Source organism: Diadema antillarum, unplaced genomic scaffold, assembly GCF_040938485.1.
Source record: "Diadema antillarum isolate AM-2024a unplaced genomic scaffold, OU_Dant_1.0 scf00000068, whole genome shotgun sequence".
Lineage (NCBI taxonomy): Eukaryota > Metazoa > Echinodermata > Echinoidea > Diadematoida > Diadematidae > Diadema > Diadema antillarum.
In genome coordinates, this window is record NW_027270957.1 from 517879 (window position 1) to 541829 (window position 23951).

The 23951-nt window shown below is 37.7% G+C and overlaps 2 protein-coding genes across 2 annotated transcripts; both read left to right on the forward strand.

The window, feature by feature from the left end:
• Window positions 1-1646: 1646 nt before the first annotated feature.
• On the forward strand, window positions 1647-8114 carry LOC139716639 (uncharacterized). Its single transcript, XM_071628167.1, has 5 exons — window positions 1647-1683; window positions 4135-4326; window positions 4941-5150; window positions 7098-7225; window positions 7740-8114. The coding sequence occupies exons 1-5, from the start codon at window positions 1647-1649 to the stop codon at window positions 8112-8114; spliced, it is 942 nt and encodes a 313-aa protein (XP_071484268.1).
• A 6396-nt stretch (window positions 8115-14510) lies between these two features.
• Window positions 14511-22592, forward strand: LOC139716640 (metalloproteinase inhibitor 1-like). The gene is made up of 4 exons (XM_071628168.1): window positions 14511-14795; window positions 16224-16439; window positions 17550-17677; window positions 22224-22592. Exons 1-4 carry the CDS (start codon window positions 14636-14638, stop codon window positions 22590-22592), a joined length of 873 nt encoding a protein of 290 aa, XP_071484269.1. The 5' UTR covers window positions 14511-14635.
• The last annotated feature ends 1359 nt before the right edge of the window (window positions 22593-23951 follow it).

Here is a 23951-nt window from a genome sequence, read left to right on the forward strand (position 1 = left end):
TTTTCGCCAGGAACGTTCAGGCTGTGAAGGGGCTCAGCCGAACTTCGGAGAGGTGGAGGAAGAAACTTCTCAGGAGAAAGACAGATGGATAAAGCGACTTGTCTCTGGCGATACTTCGTGGCCGGGAATAGAAAATCGGCATGTCCGAACCTCTCCAATTTTTTTAGTGCATTTGGTTTTGGTTTTGTTATTTTGTTGAACACATCTGCCTGTGTAATAAAGAACAAAACAGAAACATTTTCAAATATAATTTTATCATTACCATGGTTCCATGAGTAGAGATTTTCTTCAACTAATATACGATTCAATTGCACATCCCGTAGTTTATGTACCAGAGTAAAATGATATTCACACAATGCCTTCCATTCTGACTAATAAGAAATTCGCGGAATAAAAATAAGCGTCATATAGGCCGATATAGGCCTTACGTGTTTTCACATTCTACAAAAAAAACCCACAAAACAAAATAAAACAAAAACACAAATACACATGCACACACACACACACAATGCGAAAAAGAACAGGTCACGTTTGTTGATATATTTATTAGAATAACATTACCTTTGTTGACTGGCTTCCAATGCGCATTCCTGTCTTTTCTCGATTTGCTCCTGAGATCTATAAAACAAAATTGATACAGTGGAATTAGAGATTCATTCTTTTTTCACGCGTAAACGTATATTGAAAGAGTAACGTCGGGTCATACAACCTATGTCATTGACTACCATGATTCATCGCAATATCCCGCGTTCCCTGTTAATGGAATCAATTGAGTTTTCACAAGTTAATTCCGAGACAAACTTGAGTTTTATTTATTCATTTATTTTTGGTGTCCTGTTCGGATCGCTTACAAAAACGTTCAATTCGAATTTTGATGGCCCGAAAAAAGAAATGTATCGTGGCCTACCAATGAAAGGAAACATTTTTTTTTCGACACAGTTCTCCGATGGAACCGTCAAAATATAAACTGTTTAGAAGTTTGGTGGCCTGATTTCATTTTCAGAGGTCCCGAGAAACCACTAAAGTGCCATTTGAGATGTAGAGTATCCATAGCCTACTGCAAGTGTAAAAGGAAAAGACATTGGCTGCATTCATAACCGACAATCTATGAAAAATTATACACGCATTGTTCCCAGGATGAATCCCATTTGAGAAAAAAAAAATACATCTGAAGATTTTTTTTTTTCTCAGAAGGGATTCATCCGGGGAACATAGCATCCTACAAAGTTTTAGAACCTGACATCAAGCTGTTCTCACTGACTGTGATAACAAATTATGAAATGGAAATGGAATTATGCAACCTGCAAATCATCTTATAGCTTGTCAAATTACAAAATCTATTTTATAACTTTCATAATTATTCAGCACTTCAAAGAAAAGGGCACATCAAAGCAAACAGCAATTCATCATGATGGATCTATGTACAATATATACGATCTACATACATGGACAAAACTGACACAGTGAATGAACAACCTACAGTCTTCTACGGCATATACATGTAGATTGAAGAGCTTTGAAAACAAAAGCAAACAAATCAAAATACAAATCAAAATACAAATCAAAATACATATAAAAAAGTATATAGGATACTACGCAGAGAAAATTGAATGAAAATGATACGCAAACACACGCACATTATCATGATGCATCGGACCACTGAACCTCCACCAAACGGCCAGCGTTAGTCGTTATGTTGCAGGTATTGTATACTTCATTTTTATGATTATGATATGACAGATTAATTACATCATAAGGATGAGCTATGTAATATGATGTAGAAACGGTTATTATAAATAGGGGCTACTCAAAGGTAGGGAAAAGAAAATGACACGACGAGGGTGTAATGCTGCCGCGCCATTGTGTTCCCCTGTTTCTGATACTACCTATAGTAGTATACAGTGTAGATCATCCCCTTCCAAATCTCATGTAAACTATACTCGCCAGAAATTATGATCACCCCTTACCCCATTCTCTTTGGGCACATATTATTCACTTTTAGAATTAATAACGAATATTCCTTCATTTTTGACTAACGAATCTCCTTTTAGGAATAACGAGCCTTATTTCGTTTTCGGATCGATACACATAATCTTGAGAATACTATGGACGCTTCAGAATAAGGAAATTCATTTCATTTTCAGATCAACGAACACTCGGCACTAAGGGACCCTACTTCATTCTCGTTTGGCCGATTACCCCTTGCGAATTTCATTATTCAGAAATCTATTTTTCTGAACTTTTTACACGTATAAAACCTTGAAAATCAAGGTGAAAAAATAAAGTAATCAAGTCTTTTGTGGGTCATCCTACATACATCTTTTCTAGCAGGCACAGGATATTCTTCACGAGATAAACTTCAAGCTCTCACATCATGCACTTACGGTTACGGATAAAGATGGGTCGGACTGACTAACTTCCACACTCATGCCTGTATACTCACTTTTTTCACTCAGGACATCGCGAGCTGGGGTCGGTAGATCCAGGTGTCGCGTCGGTTCATTTCTACGGGATGAAGGCATCTTGTCCAGTTTCAATAATCGCGATCCCTTCGTTGTCCCCTACGCCTCATTTCGAAATATTCTATATTCTTTTGCGAGATTTCTGGGTCGGAGACGTATGTATACCTCGTCTTGCAAAACCTAACTGTTTCAGTTGCTCTCGAGTCGGAATCCGTAGAGCTCTATACGCAGCATCACACCGAGGAAAAGAGACTATGTGCCCTCAAGTAAACAAACGGAACGACGCGACGGCTGATAGCGCAGTGCGATCACAGAACTCCACGCACACACGACGTGCATACAGGGCTGCAAATGTGCCATGAACCCCCATGATTACGCAATATTCCCTCGCCGCGCCGTCTCTCACCCAAATTCACGGAGGTGAAAAGGTCAACCTCCCAGACCAAGCCGTGCGGTACACATCGCTCGCGTGTGCGGAAGATAACGGTTGAAAAAGCCCCAAGCCCAATGTAGTCAAATTCAAACGGTAGAGGGAGGTAAGGTCGTATCACGGGGGAAAGTGTGGGTCCCACACTTTTATCGGACGACGTATTTTTGCATTTCTCAGCCATTTCTAGACCAATTTTTGTCAAACAAACTTTGAATTCCCCATAAATTTCAATGCTCTTTCATATTTCATAAGTAGTTTCTCATGATCTTGCCAAAAAATTTCATCCCGACGTGCCATCATCAACCAAAACAGGACCTTCCCTTTAACATTTAATGGTGGTATAGTCCCTCCCAATCCTATACTATCTAACAGGCATTTCCCATAGACACCTGCCCAAGCATTCTCAGGACTCGTCTTCGACGGGTTAAGAGTGATAGGTCCTACAAGTACCTATGCAGAAGCAGATGATGAAGTAACTATTGTAACAAGAACCTGCAAAATTTTCATTAATATGTAACTCAAAAGATTTTCTTTTTTCTATAATCACATGACTGCATTACCACGTTCATATTTGTGCTGAAGTTGAAATTTTCACGGTGTTGAAATTTTTGCGCATTTTGCGCCACCACATACTAGCGCAAAAATAAAAGTATAGCAAAAAAAGCTGCTGAAAACTGCTTATCCACTAAAGGTGAGCCAATGGATTAAAATGGAGTCAAAAGGGGCCTGAGCTTTCGATTCTAGCAAAATCTTCGTCAGAGGCAAAGTGACCTGTTCACTTTGCCTCTGACGAAGATTCTGCCAGGATCGAAAGCTGAGGCCCCTTTTGACTCCAAAATAAAAGCATGTGAATATTTTTGCATGCCATACATTAACTGTACTTTCCAGCGGTTGATGTCTTGATTCTGTGGAATCAAAAACAAGCGAAACTCATCTTACCTGGCCAGAGCAAAAAATTAGTTGCGCAAAAATATCCACTTTTTCAGTAGTGTATTATATTTCAATGTTATATTGATAAAGATCCTTGTATCAATATCTGTGTGTATGCCCGTGTGCATGAGCACACACATCTATTTCCAGACTGAAAGAGGTGCACAGAAAAATCGTCATTTTCACTTCATATCACAGTTTCCATTTCAAAGAAGTATTTTCTTTTCTTGAAGACAAAAATATGTGTCAGGATACATTTCTTGTATGCAGTCAGCCATTCGGTACTCTTTTCCCTCTCTTTCTTTCCCCTAGCATCACCACACCCAACCCTGCATCCCTCTCACATCATGATCACCATGACAACGAAGATGCCACTCCTGCCCCTGTGCATGCTGTTCCTCCTTGGTTGCCGAGCAGCAGTGGATGCTCGTGCTCTGACACCATATGACTGCAAGGTCTGCCCCACCCAGCACCCCCAACACCTGTTATGCAGTGCCAACGTGGGTAAGTTGGGAAGACTGCTTTCTTCAATTTTTCAGGCTTCGAATTACTCCAAGGCATTAAAAAACAAAAATACAATCATATCCCTCTTAATCACCAGCCACCACCGACACTTCACAGTGTAATTTCTTTTTTTTACCTTCCTTTAGTTTCCAATTCTTTCCACACCTTTTTCATCTCTCTTTCATTTTGGCCCCGTTGTGTCTTACCAAGAATACAAAGAGAAACACATTTTGTGAAGTCGTTCTTCAAAGAAATGCATTTCTTCATCAAAGTGAACTGTGCTAACAATGCGAACTTAACTTTTTTTCAATAATAATTGTACATTCATGCATTGACTTGCATTTGTCTGCAGATATTATCAACAGTGCCATACAATTTGATTGATTCCAAAGCGAAATTGTGGATTGGTCAGCCACAAATTAATGTTTGGAATCAGCATCATACAACATCTCTAGCAAGTGGAATAATGAAAGTGCAGGTATACTGTGTGTGCATTTGTGGGTGGGCGGGGGGGGGGGGGGGGGGCATGGGAGGTATATTTTGTGTGTATGTGTGTCTGTCTGTCTGTCTGTATTAGTCAGTTATATTGCTATTGTTTTTATGCTCTTTGTCAGCCTTTAGGGGATCTATACGAGCAGTGGATTTCCTTGACGCCAACGAGGATGTTGTACCCTCCAATGTGAGCACACAGGTGCGGTACCGGGCCCGAGTTACTGTGCCCTACAAGAACACTGCGTTGAATGGATGGGTCACATTCTACAGTTCACTAAATGATGACTGTGCCATCCCAACCCTGGACTTGTGGAGACATTTTCTCATAGCAGGTTTGTATACTGTTGAAGTAGAAACATTTGAGGTAAAAATCTTTAGCATATTAAAAGTTTATGCAATAAAAACATGCACTGTGCTCACATTTCTTGCTTTGTGAATCTTGGCTCCTCACAAAAATTAATGAAAGTTTCATCTATACAAGAATTAATGGTTTTAAGTTAAATACGATGCAGAGCGTTGTGTTTTTGTGGTCCCACATTGAAAGTTCATATTTCTTTTTGGCAACTGATGATATGAATAATGGAATGGTGGAAATCAGGTGGGGATTTACCGCAAAAAAAAAAAAAAAACTGCCTGTAGGAGAGTGAAACAAGAACTTCTATTTTATGAATGGTGTTGCCAATCGAAGCTTACATGTAGTTCAAAATCTGGCAATTTGGAAGCTTTGTAACTTGTAAACGAAAAAATTTGTGTACGGATATCATGTGGTTGATATGAATAAGTATTTTTCTTTCAATTCTACTTGAAGGAACATTAACAATGAATAGTGCAATCATGATAACAAAGATAATATGTGACCGTGCATCATAAAACGAACATCATAAAAACAACATAAAAAGTTGCATCCAGCGATTTTGTGTGAGGACTGAAAAAAGGTGAAATGGGTCAACCGAACCAATCTTGAGTTTTTCATATTTCTGAAAGAGCAAGCCTTTTTCTAATATTTCTATTATATCTAAGTTTGGCATCGTAAATCGAACACAAACTTGTGTTTTCAGCAGTTTTTCTCGAAGACTTTTTGGTGGAATAGTGTGATAAGCCCTAGGTGTTTCTTATAGAACCCTCTTCTCATTTCTTAAAAACTTTGTCCATACCGGTACTCTTAACTTTCAACTCCAACAACTTTAGGAAGAATGATGCTACTGCTTTGAAAGTTGGCATTAATCATCTACAGAATGTGTTCAGGAATTTTGCTCAATTTCAGTTTAATTTGATAATCCCTTCATTTTTGTTGCTCCGGTGGTCAACGTCCTGTATTTTGTTCCATTCATCCCACAGCTGGCATGGCTTGCTAAAGATTAAGTGCTTGAAAACACCCTGTACTTCAGAGCCTGATTTCTCAGTTCACACTTTCCAGCGTGTGTCCTTTCCAATATTTAGATAGGTTAGGAGAGACCAGTTGAATTGAGTGATACATCATTTTAAAGCTTAGAGTCTGCTCTTTCAGAATCTGCTCTTAACTAAAAATTCATGTCTGGCGACTTTTTGTTGGTTTTGTGATGCAGGGTCACATTATGGCAAACCACATACATTATGTGGTATCTGGGACTTGGTGGGTTAATGGTATAATACAGTTCTCAGAAGGGCTCAAAATTCATTTTCCACCATTTGAAATTTGCCCTGCAATACATCAAAAGGGTCTACCATGAAACTTGTCTGGCTGATGTGATATGCCAGGATAATTAACCCACTGAGGACGAGTCGCGAGTATACTTGGGCAAATTTCTATGGGAAATGCGTGTTGTAGCAAAATCAGCCTGTCCTCAATGGGTTAATTATTTTGGAGCATTTGGAGATCAAAAGTGTAAAATCATTTTATCATTTGCACATGATTCTTTCAATAAGCATCTTCTCCAGTTCAATAGTTGGTAGGTAGAATGCCAATAATCAATAACAAGAAAAAAAATTAAAAATGTACTAACCACAACTGGGTACGCTCTGAAACTATGTGGACTGTGGTATTTCCATTAAACCTTTTTGGCTAATATTTTGCATTTTCGTTATTACCCAGCTGGAACTGTGTTATGATTCCTGCATTGCATAGCACATTTCCTATGCATACTTACAAGGTATACATTTTAGAGGAAAAATTGATAGCTCTGCAAGCCCATGGCAAGTATGTTTACCTTTATGGTCAATTTAAGAAAGGAGTGGTATTATTATTGCACTTTAAGGGAATTTTTATGCTCCTATCTTTGCTCAATTCACCTTATCTTCAGGCATCATGAGAGATGGTCGACTTATTCTGACACCTTGTGACAGCCTGCAGATAGTTCTTGCAAATTTGACTGACTACCAGCACAATGCCTTCAATGGAGGGTACCTGCAACACTGTGATTACTGCAAGGTACGCTGGGATAGGTGTCACTTAAATCACTGGACGGGAATTGAGTTTTATTCTTATCAAATTACAACTTTTTCTTATATTTTTCCTTTTCCTTGGATGAAACAGGTGCAGTTGATAAAATGTGGAGAATGGTAGATGAGGAAGGAATGTAGGAATAAAGAATGAAGAAATGCTTTTATGTTTAATGAAATGCATATACAGTAATGAGTTTGATGATACCAGGATGAGGCTAGAGTACCATGGTGGTGCTTTTTATGGAAGAAATATTCATTTCCATCTTGACTGATGAGTCATAAATATGCAAATGCAAAAAGAGAACTTTTCATCAATTTGCATGACACTTGTAAAAAGCCACATGCAGACAGCTAATGCTGGTGCACTATGTGTACAATATTTAATCAATAACTTCTCTCAATTCAAAATGACATTTACATATCAATTGCCATTCTGCCTTTAAGAATTATTCAAATTCAACTTTTCTTCATCTGAAATAATATAAATTCTCCGCTTTTAGATTCAAGGTGCTGACAGGACCAAATACATTGGAGGGATATTGGCTGAACAGGGTCTAGAGTCGGGCTACTGGAGCTCCCAGACCTGCTTCTACAACCCAGCGCCGTCGCAACGCTTCGGCGGGGAGGACTGCGAGACCCGATACTCCATGTGTCGCCCCCACCCCCAGACAGCCAAGTGCCAGTGGGAGGGCGGAGACGACTACTTCAACTGCTTTCAGGGACGGGAGGATGCCTGGTTCAGACAAGAGGGGGCGCTGTCTCCTTCAGGCTACACCTGCCGCTCACAGTGCAACTCACAGCCCCACCTGCTCTTAAAGCTGCGGTGCATACGAGAGACAACCAAGCTGGAAGATGAGGGCAATGACCCTTGCTAGGTGGTGGAGAATCTCTCTCCTCTCTAATCTCTCTTCATTTACTTTTCATGGCTTTTAACATTTACTCACAAAACTTTTGTGACAGGGAGCTTTTGACAGAAAACAAAAATATCTGAAAAGTTTAAAATAAAAGATATACACAAATGGTTAGGTAGTCTTTAAATTCAAAAGTTCAGCTCCTTATTTTAGAGTAATCCCAACTCCTTCACCAAGTCAAACAGAAACCGACGCAATTTCCTTTCTAACTGGTAAGTTGGGAAGCAGTTCCTTTGCACGCCTGACAATTGCCCATTCACTGGCATAGGCAAACTATACATTATTTGGATGATATTGAGAATTACTGCCAGAGAATGCAGCTACCAATTTTTTGAACAATATTTACAAACAAACAGAATTGAAGGGATTTTTAAACGAAACCACTACCGTACATGAATAACTATCACATCATCATTTGATATACCCTCTCATACTGCAGTTCCTATCTTGCAATCATTCTCTTGTCTGCATAAAGACTTTAAGATACTCCGTTTTTATATCTATGTTTTTGAAGATAAACATTACCTTGTGATGTGCTTAATGCATCTTGAGCTACACTGTAAGTCACAAAAAAAAAAAAAAAATGTCTGCAAAAATGGCAGTGGTGATGGCAGCAGCAACAACAACTCCTGTTATTTTCTTAAGAGTTTCTTTGGTCTGACTCTAGCATCGTAACTCATATTATTTGATAAAACCTTGTCTATTTTTTTTAGTATTACAATTTGAACTAAATCAGTAAGATGACTCCTTCTTTAGATGACATGTATCAAGCCCAATGATATTTGGCAAGGCTACTTCAAAAAAGCTTCAGAATGGAAGCACACTGCAGATGACAAGTATATGCAGCAAATTTGTTTCAGATATTTTTCTTATGCTTATGCCTCTCTGTGAAAGTACATTTAGTCAAGAAATACTTATTCTTTTAAAGGAAGAATATGACTTTATTTAGTAGGCTTTTGATGCAATGTATGTGAAACTTCTGTTGTTGTTCATGAATGTGAATTCCGCTGATGATTAATATCAAAACTAACATATCAGTAATCTTGTCGAGAGAACATCGATGAATCCTTACCATTCTTCTTCTTGTGAATTTATTATTCATTTATACATAACCTTTCATCTTCTTTGAGAGATGAACCACATAGGAAAAAATGTAAAGACAAAATGAAGCTTGGAATGAATGTTATCAATGGCAATGTGAACAGAGATTGTCGAAATGAGGACAATATTTAATTCAAAATTTTGTATTCCTGCACAAATAACATCTGATAAAAAAAAAAGCATTTCCTGAAGTCTGTACAAAAACTGGGCATATAAATAAAACTGATATATGAGTAATGCTTGAACTTACAGCATACAATGTGTGTCTTTCTTCTGTTTATTTGAAAGCACGTCTAACTGGAACTCATTGCCTTAAACTGACAGAGCATTGTCTTTCAGTTATAAGCAAAAGAGGAATAATATTAAAAATAGCTTTAAAGCTTTATAAAACTTTTCAAACATAGCACTGAAACTGCATAGCTATTTCACCGCAAACAAACACATGAACAGACAAAAATGCTGAAATATCATAAAAGGAGAGAGAACAGGAAGTGGATGACTTTGAGTACAAGTGGCATACAAATGTGAGAGAAAGGGATATAAAGTGAAAGACTACTGTATACACCGAATATTTTCCGAGGTTTTTATTTTGGTGAACTTCGCGAGTCAGGTGCTATTCGCAAAATTAAAGACACGCAAAAATATTGACACTGATCCCGATGTGAATGCAACGTACGCGTGTACATTTGAATTTTTCTCTGTTCAGTATAGGACTCCACGATCGCGAATTTAGCCACTCGCGAAGTCGTCAGGAATTCTGTATTCGCGAAAATTTAGACTCGCGAAATATATGGTGTATGGAGTATTGTAAGTGTGAACATGCGCAGATGGACCAAACACACACATAACATCCAAAATAACCACTTCAGTGTAACCCATGTTTACACTATTCTATGATTCCATATATCCACTATCAAGGCTGACACTTATATAAAAGGAATCTACACAATGCACCTAAACAAACAGAACCTTAAAGGACAAGTTCACCTTCATAAACATAAGGATTGAGAAAATGCAACAATATTAGTAGAACACATCAGTGAAAGTTTGAGGAAAATTGCACAATCGATGCAAAAGTTATGAATTTTTCAAATTTTTGTGTTGGAACCGCTGGATGAGGAGACTACTACAGCTTGTGAGTCATATGCGTACAACAGTATAAAGAAAATGTAAAAGAAAATTCAACATATTTTCACTTTTTTGGCATAATAAAAGTGCACTTGACTTGCCTCTTTCTAAAGGCAGGGGGAATAATATTACCCATAACATTTGTCGGTAACGAGTCAGGGGAATGTGTACTTTTTTCAAAAGATGGAATTTTGTGAAATTCTCTTTATATTTTCCTTATATTGTTGTACGCATGTGACATCTAAGTTATTCATACACTGCAGAAGTCTTCTCATCCAGCGGGTACTGCACAAAAACTTCAAAAATTCATAACTTTTGAACGGATTGTCTGATTTTCCTCAAACTTTCAATGATGTGTTCTACTAATATTGCTACATTCTCTCAATCCTTATGTTTATGAAGGTGAACTTGTCTTTTAACCTTCATCTGTATCCACAAAATTAAGAGCCCTCTGTTACGTGGAAAGGTAAAGGGTTCTGAAATTTTGCAATGCCTCAAAATCTGAAAAAGTTCTTCAACTCCGTGAATTTTTTTTTTTTCTCTTTATGTATGGCATCACTGACATCAGGAAATTTAATAGACTCCATTAAACAGAAAAGTATTTCAAACACAGTACAAACTATATAGTCTTCCCAATTTGTGCAGAGTACAACATTTACCTGTTACTGTGATATAACTATTGTATTCACTTTCCATCGAATATAAGATTATCAACCATACCACAAATGCATATCAATAATTCATGCCTGCTGCATCGAAATAAGCAATTCAGAATGAATATGCCTATGAACAAAACAGAAAGGTTAAATGTGATGTCTTTAAGATGAATATGGTAATTTAACTTTTCCTATACAGAAAAATGGCTAATCATCACTTGTTATTGCCTGTCTATCACTTTGACATCATAAACACATAACAAAAGCAGGTGCTACATGTAGGTAATGACTGACTTTGTATTATTAAATCCTTTCCAGAGTAATTTTAAGTACACATACAAAACAAAAAACAACCAAACACAAAAACCAACACAAATCGCATCGATCAAATGAACAAACGAATACTAGGCCTGCCTACAAACTATCCTTGATTATGTATGCATTCAGCCTTTGCCATCTCCCCACAGTTCTAGGGTATTAATATCAGTAATACTATGGTGCCAAGAAATATACACTTGCTACATTTCCAAACATTTTTACTCTGCACTTTGAGGTCCACATCTTATAATGTGTACACTGTCATAGTTCTACACTTCCATTTTGTCCATGATTAGTCTATTTACTGATTTTTTTTCCCCCTTCAGTTTCTGGTCTTTACATTTGTTACACACATTTTGAGCTACTTCTTTTGCAAGCATTCAACAATGATGTGAGACACACTATACTGTGTATAATTTGAAATTTAGGAGTTGTCAAATCAATGTTGGCAGTTAAGGACAGACTGATTTTGCTACAACAAGCATTTCCCATAGACACCTGCCCGAGTATACTTGTGACTTGGCCTCAACGGGTCACGTTGTGGAAAGTGGTCATAAACATGACAATGATCTTTATAGGCACATATCTATCAGGAGGGATGCTACCATTATAAGAGATCAGGTATGACAGTAAAGAATATTCCAAGTATGTTGCACCTGCGTTACTTCAACTGGATATCAAGTGTCATTCAAAGAGTGGTGTAATATGATATTGGAGGATATAGGAAAGATTAGGAGATATACTGTAAGTAATTAAACTGAAAGTCGATATCAGCAATGAGATTTATGCTCGACGGCGAGTCATTTAGGGTCAAACACCCGTGCCAAGGGACATTTGAAACTTGGCAAAGGAGTCAATTACTTGTAACTGACCACAGACTGATGATGTTGGGCAGTATGGTCATCCATCATTGTCATGCAGCTGGCATTAATTGCATCATGATTCAACAACAAATCAACCGCCTACACCTGTTATCTAAGTGCGAAGAGCAGGGTGAAGAAGATAATTATGATAGTGGTCTCAAGAATCGCGCGCTTGTCCAACATGATGAAAAAAAAAAAACCAAACCTTTAAACAATTTGTGCATCATGTACCACATCTCAGTGGAGGGGGTATTATCCAACCATGTCAAAAATATCATGGAGAATTTGGTATAAGAAGAAAAAATATGCAGTGTGAAAGTACTTGGAAATGCAATGAAGTGTTGAAGAACCTTCAAACCTTCACATTCCTGACATCAGCAAAAATGCTGTCATGCTGTCCTTTAGTAATAGGCACAAACACACTGAAATTATACAAGACTGTCAGCGAACATGGATTACGTTATTGAACTAATTTTTGTTGCATAACCCTGACATTCAGAAGAAATGTGACCCTGCACCACAAAACAAACAGAAAGTCGCCAGACATGAGTTTTTAGTTAAGACCATATTCTGAAAGAGCAGACTTTAAGCTTTAAAATGATGTATAACTCAAATCAAATGGACTCTCCTAAGTTAAATATTGGAAAGAAAAGTGTGAACTGAGAAAAGAGGCTCTGAAGTACAGTGTCTATTCAAGCGCTTAATCTTTACCTAACCACGCTGGCTGTGTGGTGAATGGGACAAAAAACAGGACGTAATCGACCAAAGTGACAACAATGAAGGGATTATCAGATTAAACTGAAACTAAGCATGCCTCATTAACACATTCTGTCCATAATCAATGCCAACTTTTAAAGCAGTAGCATTATCCATTCAAAAGTGATTAGAGTTGAAAGTGAAGAGTGTGTACAAGGTTTTTCAGAAATGAAAAGGGGACTCTAAAGACACACCTAATCACACTATTCTACCAAAAATGTTCAAGATAAACTGCTAAAAAACACACTTTCCTGCCCGCATTCTGATCCCAAATTTTAGCATAGTGTAGAAGAAGATTTGCTCTTTCAGAAAATATTAAAAAGTCAAGATCGGCTAGGTTGACCCATTTCACTTATTTTCAGTCCTCGCGCAAAACCAGTGTGTGCGACTTTTTGTTCGTTTTGTGATGCACGGTCACAAATGGTGATACCGTTATGTATAAAACGTGCATGCTCGCTTTAAAGTTTCATACTTGGCAAGTTACCATAAACAAAGTTCTGAGAACCCTTTTCATATTTCTTAAAATGCCAGCTAAGAAAAATAGTGATTATGTTCTACAAAAAGAACAACAACTACAATGAGCAATCATGAAAATAGGACTCCCAAATGAAATATGAATAAAAATTTCATTTCCGATTGTCGAACTGCAGACAGATTTTCACAATTGAGCAAAATTTGACAGTCTCTTTTCCTGTACAGATCTCATTGTTTCTACAATTTACTTGGATGAACTAAATGAAAAATATTTTCATTAGAGACGCACCCACGCCTCCACCCACACCTTCACAAATGGAAGGTGCATTTATCTCTAATTGATTCACAATCTGCCCGATCAAGTTACATCTAAGAAGCGTCAAATCTCTCAGACGCCATCACAGTTTCAGTTGACTACCTAAAACCGACTGCAGCCAGGTTCACGCAGTCTAATTAAAAGGGGATTAACGACATATGCCCCCTTGATTTGATATTTCAAATGGCTTATAAACCCATCCAGTAGATGATGCAAACATGAAAGAAAAAGAATCAAAGAACGAGGCAATAAGAGGCTCTCAGTTTACTGAAATCAGATATGGCAAGTCAACGATGCTGTCGTTAAACAGCAATAAATGACATGAAAATATATTCCTTGGAGAGAAACATCATGAAATATGAAATCTCTTGAACCTGTCTTTTCAGTAGGCTGGAGTGTGACTTGATGAGAAACACAAGTGGGATCATGGCTAATTACAATCACCACCTGGAAACATAAACACTGTGCAGGTGGGGTTGACACCCCTCCCCCCTTGGAAAATTCAGCCATTCATTAGGATGTCTGAGATTAAAACAAGAAAAGAGAGAAAATGGATGTAAGTGGATAGCATATCATAAATAAACTGTAATAATTGACAGCAGATAGGAAAAATGTAGAGAAATTTGAATATGATATGATATTTTTTTCTGGGGAAGGGGGAGGGAGGTCAGTAACAGTAATGACAGTATATTTTCAATAAAAGCTGGTAGACAAGACATTATCTCAATAATTTCAGAAGGACCACCAAATGACATTGTCGAAAAGAAGGTAGCTCTGTTAGTGCCCCCATATCACTGACCTCCCCCCAAAACTCCTGGACGTCCCTTTGCTCTTTGGAGATATTTCACATCAGCAACACTCTAGAAAGGCATCATGCATCCATCATGGTTCAACCTCCGCCTCCTCCTCCCCTGTTTCACTGCTCTGGCTCTTGCCCTTGTGAGTGTGACTGTAGATGCATCTGGGGACATCGTATGTACGCCATCATGCCCAGTCAAGCACCCGCAACAACACTTTTGTGACACAGACACTGGTACGTACACCAAAATAACAAGAAGGCTGTAATGTGACTAACAAAGTCCTATAAATGCTTCGACTTATTTCTAATACTATTTTTTTAAAATATGTATTTATTATACTTTGGCAGTAGCCAGCAAAAAAGAAAAGAAAAAAGAAATGACCGTGAGTGCTCTAAGTACTGCTATGTCAACTGCTAATGCAATTGATATGAAACTGCATAACATCTTGTGTAACTGCAGCTACTGATATTTTTTTTTTTAGATTTAAAGGGACTGTACAGTACTGTTTGAGGTGGGGATTCATGTTTTGAACATTCCTACGTGAGATAATGAGAAACCTCTTGTGAAATATGAAAGAGCACATAATTTTAAGAAGGATTCAATGTTTATTTGATGAAAATTGGTTTTCAAATGGCTGAGATATAAAAAAAAGTGATAATAATAAAAGGCGACAGGCCACGCCTTTTATTGGGATCTCTTTGTTTCACATTGTTTTTGGATATCTCAGCCATTTCAAAACCGATTTTCATCATATAAACTTTTGATACACCTTAGAATTGCATGCTCTTTGACATTTCACAGGGTGCATGGTTTCTGAATATCTTGCAAAACGTTAGAAGCTAAATTCTCACCGCAACCAGAACTGTACACACCCTTTAATAGAATTGCTTATCAATTTTTGATAACACAGATAAACAGTGCTCTCTACATTGCTCCCTCCTGCAGCACTGTAACAGATAATTTGCTTTCATGTTATACTAAACAGGTCAATGTAATTCATGTTCATAGCAAAATCTGCTGATTAAGTCTCTGACATTATCTTTTGTGATTTTTTCCTCCACAGATTGCACAAATTGAAATAGCTGCTTAGGCATAATGTTGCTTCTTTCCTCACCCCATCTAGATGATGCTGTAAATATGTCTTGCATCAGAAATTTAAAGGGTGCGTACAGTTCTGGTCGAGGTGAGGATTTAGCTTTTGACGTTTTGTGAGATATTCAGAAACCACTCTATGAGATGTCAAAGAGCATGCAGATCTAAGGGGTATCAAAAGTTTATTCAATGAAAATCGGTTTTGAAATGGCTGAGATATCCAAAAACAAGGTGAAACAAAGAGATCCTAATAAAGTTGTGGCATGTCGCCTTTTATTATTAGCCCTTTTTTGGATATTTCAGCCATTTGAAAACCAATTTTCATCAAATAAACGTTGAATCCTTCTTAAAATTAGATGCTCTTTCATATTTCATAAGAGGCTTTTCATTATCTCACTTAGGAATGTTCAAAACATGAATCCCCACCTCAACCAGTACTGTACAGTCCCTTTAAACTGGCCTAATGGCCATTGTAGTATAACATCTTTTTAGAAACAGCTGTCCAGTTCTTGAGAAATTTCTTTCTTTTCTGTGGATATTCACTGTCATTACCTTATTACCCTTTGCAGCTTTCAAGTTGGTAGTCACGGAAATGTCATTCGTTGACGACGACTTCCAAAAAGTTACCCACTACGAAAGCACCAGCATCCGCTTTCATGCCAAGGTCATCCGCCCCCTAAAGGGTGCTTCGTGGGCAGAGAAGGGAACGGAGATTCAGTTTTACACCCCTCGCTGGACATGTGCCATTGCAACACCACAGGAAGACACTGAATACCTCATTGCTGGTCAGTTCATTTTCACTGGTATCAAGAATGGTTCCATGACATTTGCTCCTGTGACAATTGCTCCAATGAAATATCTGCATACTGAGCCAAACATACATTCTACCCACAATCTTAATCCTATTCCTCATCCTCATCCTAATCCTAACTTTACATCATTTGAGTAAACCTAACACTCTTTCACAACCCTATACCTAACCCTATGTCACTGGAGAAAATAGCAGTATAGTAATTGTTGCAGGAGCAAATGTTGTGTCACTATCCAGGACATTGACTTTATCCTTGATATTCCACTTGATAGAAATAAACTTCCTAACTGTGGTACAGAAGTAAAACAAATGGACAGAAAATAAGTGACCATGTTGCTGTGTTTACTGAAAATGTTCAAACTGTGAAATGCATTTGCTATGCTCTTTGGGTGCTGTTTATTAGGCCTATTCTGAACGTTTGTTTATCTGAAAAGGAAATGACGTTCATTATTCAAAAACACACAAAGTCCCTTACCTAATTGTTTTCATCAATCAAAAAAGTAAAGAAAGAAAAAAATAGTACTTGTGATCTCATTCCACAAAAAATGTTATTTCGAAGGTTTGTAATTCCAAAAATGAAATAAGATATCTTATTTTGGTGTAATTAGAGGTTTACTCATCAAAAAAAAAAAAGTTCTTTATTCCAAAGGTTTGCTAACTAAATATGACAAAATAAGGCTTGTTATTAAAATTCTTTAATCTAAATATAAAACAGGGTTCATCAATTCGAAAATGAAATGATGGTGCACGTACAATAACAAACATTTATGATTACGAATCTTATTTTGATTTTGGATAAATGAACCATCAGAATAATGAATCCTAGGAATAATGAAATGTAACCAACTTTTCAAGTTGGTATCTGTCTATCTCTCTTTTAGACGTATTCCAATCTCTTGCTCTTCTTTTCTGTAATAATTCCTTTTTTTTATTTTTGTCTCCATTTGTATATTTTGCCCCTCATTTATTTTTGTCTGTGCCATTATTTATCCATAATATGTTTCTGAATCTGTCTTTTTTCTAAACATACTACTATCTCGTTCTTGATGTGTCATTTTCCCCCCTCTCTCTGTCTCTCCTACAGGGAAAGTTCGTGATGGTATGCTAACCGTGACACAATGTGATGGTCTGGCCATTAAGTGGTCCGATCTGACCAGTGAGCAGAAGGCTGGTGTGAAAGGTGGCTACAGTAGGCAGTGCGAGTCCTGTCGGGTAAGAGTGGGGTTATTACTGAGGCTGCATTTATCATCTTCCCCATGACTGAAACATGTTCTAATACCCCCTATCAAAACACATTTGAAAAGGATTTCAGAGCATGTTTCTCAAGTTGTCGTATTCATCATCTCTATCACGAGTCAAGAGGAAGACCTTGTCACTACGCAGTTGAGCCGAGCAACAGAGATGCGTAATTAGTAGTGGTTACCATGGCCAGGTCCGGGCTACAAACACATTTCAAAAAAATATCACTGAAGGTGATTGATACCCCCGCCCCATGACGACAGTCTTACCCAAGGAATGATCTTTCCTTGATCTTCTGCCATTTAAATGCCGTTACCATGGCAACGCAGCTTCCGACACGTCCGAAAAATATGTCTTGCACATCTTCCCACCAAGACTATTGTGTGTGCCACATTTCATAAGCTTTTGTCAAAAACTGAGGAAGTAGTTCAATCCACAAGATCTTTCCTTGATCTTCCGCCATTAATATGCCGTTACCATGGCAATGCAGCTTCCGACACGTCCAAAAAATATGTCTTGCACATCTTCCCACCAAGACCAATGTGTGTGCCACATTTCATGAGCTTCAGTCGAATACAGAGGAAGTAGTTCAATCCGCAAGATCTTTCCTTGATCTTCTGCCATTTATATGCCGTTACCATGGCAACGCAGCTTCTGACACGTCCGAAAAATATGTCTTACACATCTTCCCACCAAGATCAAGGTGTGTGCCACATTTCATAAGCTTTGGTCAAAAAACTGAGGAAGTAGTTAAATCCGCAAGATCTTTCCTTGATCTTCTGCCATTAATATGCCGTTACCATGGCAACGTACTTTCGGGTACTGTCAAAAAATGCGTCTTGCACATCTACAACCAAAGGCACACATCTGTACCAAGTTTCATGGAAATTGGGCAAAAACTGAGGAAGTAGTTTGCAACACAAAATTTTCCATCATTTTGGCTCATAATATGTGAGCTGTTACCATGGCAACATACTTTTTGTCACTGTCAAGAAATGTGTCATGCTGACCTATATCCTAAGACAAACATTCAATATGAATTCCATGAGAATTGGAAGAACACTGATGAAGCAGTTTTGCCATGAAGCATTTTGCCCTATATTTTACCAATAACATGCCGTTACCATGGCAACGCACTTTTTGCCACTGCGGAAATATGTGTCTTGTACATTAACATATTCAGATGAACATCTGTACCTAATTTCATAAAAATTGATTAAAAACTGTGGGAGGAGTTCGCGACGCAAGATTTGTAACCATTTTTGCCCATAATATGCCGTTACCATGGCAACGTACTTTTGGGTACTGTTCAAAAATACGTCTTGCACGTCTACAACCCAAGGCACACATCTGTGCCAAGTTTTATGGGAATCGGTTGAAAACTGAGGAAGTAGTTCGCGACGCAAGATTTGCAACGGACCGACCGCCCGACCGCCCGACCGCCCGACCGCCCGACCGTCCGCTGATTCCTATATACCCCCTTCAAACTTTGTTTGGCGGGGGTATAATGACTTTGCATTCATTAACTCCATAGAGAGGTGTTTGTGATTGCACTTTTTTGGCATTTCAGAAATGCGTTTCTAACCCATCATCAAAAGGGCTTTGCAATTTATAAACTGTCAAAATCTTCCTGGAAGTTGTTTGGAAACCTTAACTCTATGCTGGAAGAGAATTGATAAACGCACCCTGACCAATCTGTTATTCTGTCCTAACATTTATCCCCTGTTAAGATGCAAGCCAATTTATATCAAAACTTGATGAAGAAATGACATATAAAGAATCATCGTATAGCTGACAGATAGTTCAGACACTAATCTCGACAATTCTGGAAAACGTTGTATAGATGAGTTACCCACTGCGCATGCTGTTATGGTCATGAGTGACAGCTATGGGGTCACCATTTCATGCGCGCTTCCATTATAGGGATCGTATATTTTTGGTTGAGACCTAACTTCAGGTTTTTATCATATTTTGGTGAGATAGTGAGAAACCTCTTATGAAATATGAAAGAGCATGTAATTCCAAGAGGGATTCATTGTTTATCTGATGAAAACTGGTTTTGAAATGACCAAGGTATCCAAAACAGAGCTTTCCTGATAAAGTGTGGGACCCACATTTAATTATGATCATTTTGTTTTACTTTGTTTTTGGATGTTTCAGCTATTCCAGACCTGATTTTTATCAAATAAATTTTGAATTCTTTGCAAAATGGTATGCTCTGTACTATTTCATTAGTGTTTTCTTGCTATCTTCCAAAAAAGTTAAAGCCCAATTTTCATCTCCACCAATACTGTACCATCCTTTTAAGCCCTGCCCAGTTATACCGTTCTTTGGTCGCCATATATGTTCAGACGCAGATGATGGAATGCTGATTTGTTATCTAGTTCTAGGTCGAAACGATGTTCTGACCCTTGTTTCGTTATAAATCGTTTCATTATACATCGTTTTGGTAGCGTTCAGACGTAAAAATGTATCGTTTAGCAATACTGTTTTGGTATAGCTATACCATTCTAGTATAATTTTTTTTTTGGTTTTTTTTTTTTTGTGCATCTGAACACCCTGTTGGATGGCTTAAAGGCATAATCTACCATTTGCATGAAACAAAAGCCCAGCATTAGTGCTTTGAAATAGTTCCAAAATCTGAGTTTGGGATAGAAACAACCACTGTAAAACATTGAATCTGCATAATCAATGTTAAGTATTGTTAAATGCACAAAATGTGAGCAATAGTTATAATAAAAATGTTGCCAGACTAGACTGTCTACAGTTATGGCTTAATGAGAAAAATACTGATATCTCCTTTTATTTTAGGATGTGTTGCAAAAATTTTATAAGGTAGGATGTTTTGTGATATAACAGACCTACATATATCCATCAAATGTGATATCTTGAACATTTTTAAAATAGCTGTTCCCAAAGGCAAACAGGACCTTTAAAGACCCCGTAAACATGGGAAGAGAAGGCTGTACGGTCGATTGAATCGATCTTCATTCTCTGCCCACAGGGGTGAATTCAAAGGGTGCTGTTTGTTATTCCAAAGATTCGTTATTTCGAAGGTTCGGTATTTCGAAGGTTTGTTTAATCTGAAACACACAAATTCCCTATACCTTGAGGTTCACTAATCTGAAAATGAAAAAGGGTTGTTAACCCGAACATATGTGGTGTTATTCTGAAGGTTCTTTATTCCGAAGGTTCGCTAATCCGAAAATGAAATAGGGTTTGCTAATCCGAAGGCTCGTTTATCCGAAAAATGAAATAGGGTTCATTATTCCACAGGTTCGTTAATCCGAAAATAAAATATATAGAGTTCATTATTCCGTAGGTTCATTGAAATAGGGTCCCTAACGAACCTTTTCAGAATAACAAGCTTTGTTTCCATTTTGGATTAATGAACCTTCAGAATAACGAACCTTATTTCATTTTTGGATTAATAAACCTTTGGAATAACAAACCTTATAAAATTTTCATATCAACGAATCTTCGGAATAACGAAGCTTTGGAATAACAAACCTTCGGAGTAAAGAACCTTCGGAATAACGAATCTTCAGAATAACGAACCTTCGGAATAACGAACTGTATTACACTAATTCAAATACCATGGCCAGCACATGCCTGCCAGAACAGAATTGCTGAAACTGTGCATCGAAGTGTTTGCTCATTGGTGACATTCAACTCCAGTCAAAGGGTGGTGATTTGGCTCAGGCAGAACTGCATCTGCCTCCAGACCCAAAAGACCCGGGATTGATTCCCCGTCACTCACTGAGTAATGTTTTGTGACAGCAGTCTGTCCTTTCTTCTCTATATTTCATTTTATCATTTTCTGACCCTCGCTGAGCCATTGAAGACTAGGCCCGAGGATACTAGAGCAGGTATTTATCGGAAATGTGTGTTATAGCAAAATTAGTTCATCCTCAATGGGTTAAAGGACAAGTTCACCTTCATAGACATGTGGGTTGAGTGAATGCAGCAATATTAGTAGAGCACATCATTGAGAGTTTGATGAAAATCGGACAATCCGTTCCAAAGTGATGAATTTTTGAAGTTTCTGCTCACTCAAGTCTGGATGAGAAGACTACTATAGCTTGTGATGTCACATGAGTACAATGATATAAAGAAAGAATAAAGAAAATTCAACATATTTTCACTTTTCTCGCATAACAAAAGAACACTTGACTTCTCTCTTTCAGAGGGCATGGGGAATAATATCACCCTTAACATATGTCAGTAACAAGTTGAAGAAATGTGCACTTTATTCAAAAAGTAAAGTTTCGTGAAATTCTCTCTTTATTTTCTTTATATGGTTGTACGCATATGACACCATACACTGTAGTAGTCTTCTCATCTAGCAGTGACTACGCAGATACTTTAAAAATTCATAACTTTTTAACGGATTATCCGATTTTCTCCAAACTTTCACTGATGTGTTCTACTAACATTGCTGCATTCACTCAATTCACATGTATATAAAGGTGAACTTGTCCTTTAAGCATACATACATTTATATTCTCATATGCTGCAGATTAGCTCAGCCGGTACTACAAAGCATATTTGGAGCCCGGAGGCTGAGGCGGGTCTTGAGTCTGGTTACTGGAGCCCGGAGGGCTGCTTTTTCAACCCAATCCCGTCCGCAAAGTATGGAGGGGAGGACTGCGAGACCAACTACTCCGTCTGCACGGCAGGGCTAGCGGAGGATGGCGTCGGGTGCGAGTGGGACCAGAATGAGTCTTACCAGGAGTGTTTCACCCGCAGGGAGGACGCATGGTTCTTCACAGAGAGAGTCGAGCCAGCTTTTACCTGCCAGTCGGACTGCAAAGCCCAGCCGACCAAGAAACTGCGCTGGCTTTGCGCCAAAACGGTCAAGAAGCTCAAAAAACAGGGAATGTGCTAGAAATAATCAGCAAATACTCGAGGTAGTCTCTGCTGTTGGATGTAGTGTCATCTATCTATCATCTTTCTTTGTTGTCTTTTACCTTTAGATCTGTTTGTTTTTGTTTGTTAGTCACTTGTGATTTCAATTGTTAAAATATACCTCATCATTATTCATTTAAAAAAAACCCAACAACAACAACAAATCCAAACAATAAAACAGAACTGCACCCACTAACATTGCACCCTGGTTAAGGAAATGCAATAAGCTCTTTCAAAACACCTATAACAGACTTTCAGCCTTCTCAAAGAATTCAAAGATTCTAATCTAATGTGCTACTACATCATACAAACTGTAGTTTGTCAAAAGGAAAGCACAGTATTATATGTCAGTACAGTTTCTGTGCTTTCAGAAATGTATGCCTTCTCATTATCATTATATATATAAGAGCAACAAAAATGCAAATGTCTAAAACTGAACATGTCACCAGAACCAAGAAGGCAATAAAAAAGGAAAAAAGGAAAAAAAAAAGAAAAAAATCACTAGTCATTTAACATGTTCCATGTACTAACATAGATATTCATCAGATTAGAATCAAATAAGGTGATATTCTCCATTCCATTGATTATGTGTGCTGTTGTGATTGTACATTGCTGGTCTGCAGAAATGAATCCTTAAAAACATTACAAATTTTCTCCCCTAAAAAATCAGACCGATAATGTTGGAGATTTAACCATCACCTTGAAATCAACATAAATTATGCTGTATGATTGTGTGTATGTTTAAATGTTATGGAATTTTGTATTAAACGACCATATATCCCTCTTAGTACACTACAATATGGAAAGTGCAGTGTAGAGTAGTGGTATTGTGTAGTATAGTGTAGTGTTAGTAGTGTAGTACAGTGTAGTGCATTGCAGCATAGTGTAGTGCAATGCTGTGTAGTAAAGTGTAGAATTGGTATAAGATGATTCTAATGATTCACAGCCCTGAATGTCTCAGTAAGTATTATACTTTCAAACATTATTTGTTGTTTTAATTCCTCTGTTCATGTATTCCATGACAAGTGCTGCAATAGTCAATTTTAATATTAAAATCATTAAAAAATGGATGAGGATAGAATTCACATTAGAATTGTTTTATAATCATTCATTACTTAAATATAAAACACTACCTCTTTTGCCTAGACATCCTCCTGATAATGGTTGCAGGCTTGTGTGACATCACAAATGACAAAAAGCCCATTCGGAGATCCACTTTGGGCATGAGCAGAAAAAAAAATCATTTGTACCAACAGGCATGTTGATTTTTAAAATTCCCTGGGCTAACCATCTGTGATGTAACAATAAATGCTGCTTGCGAGCAACATTCACCTGACAG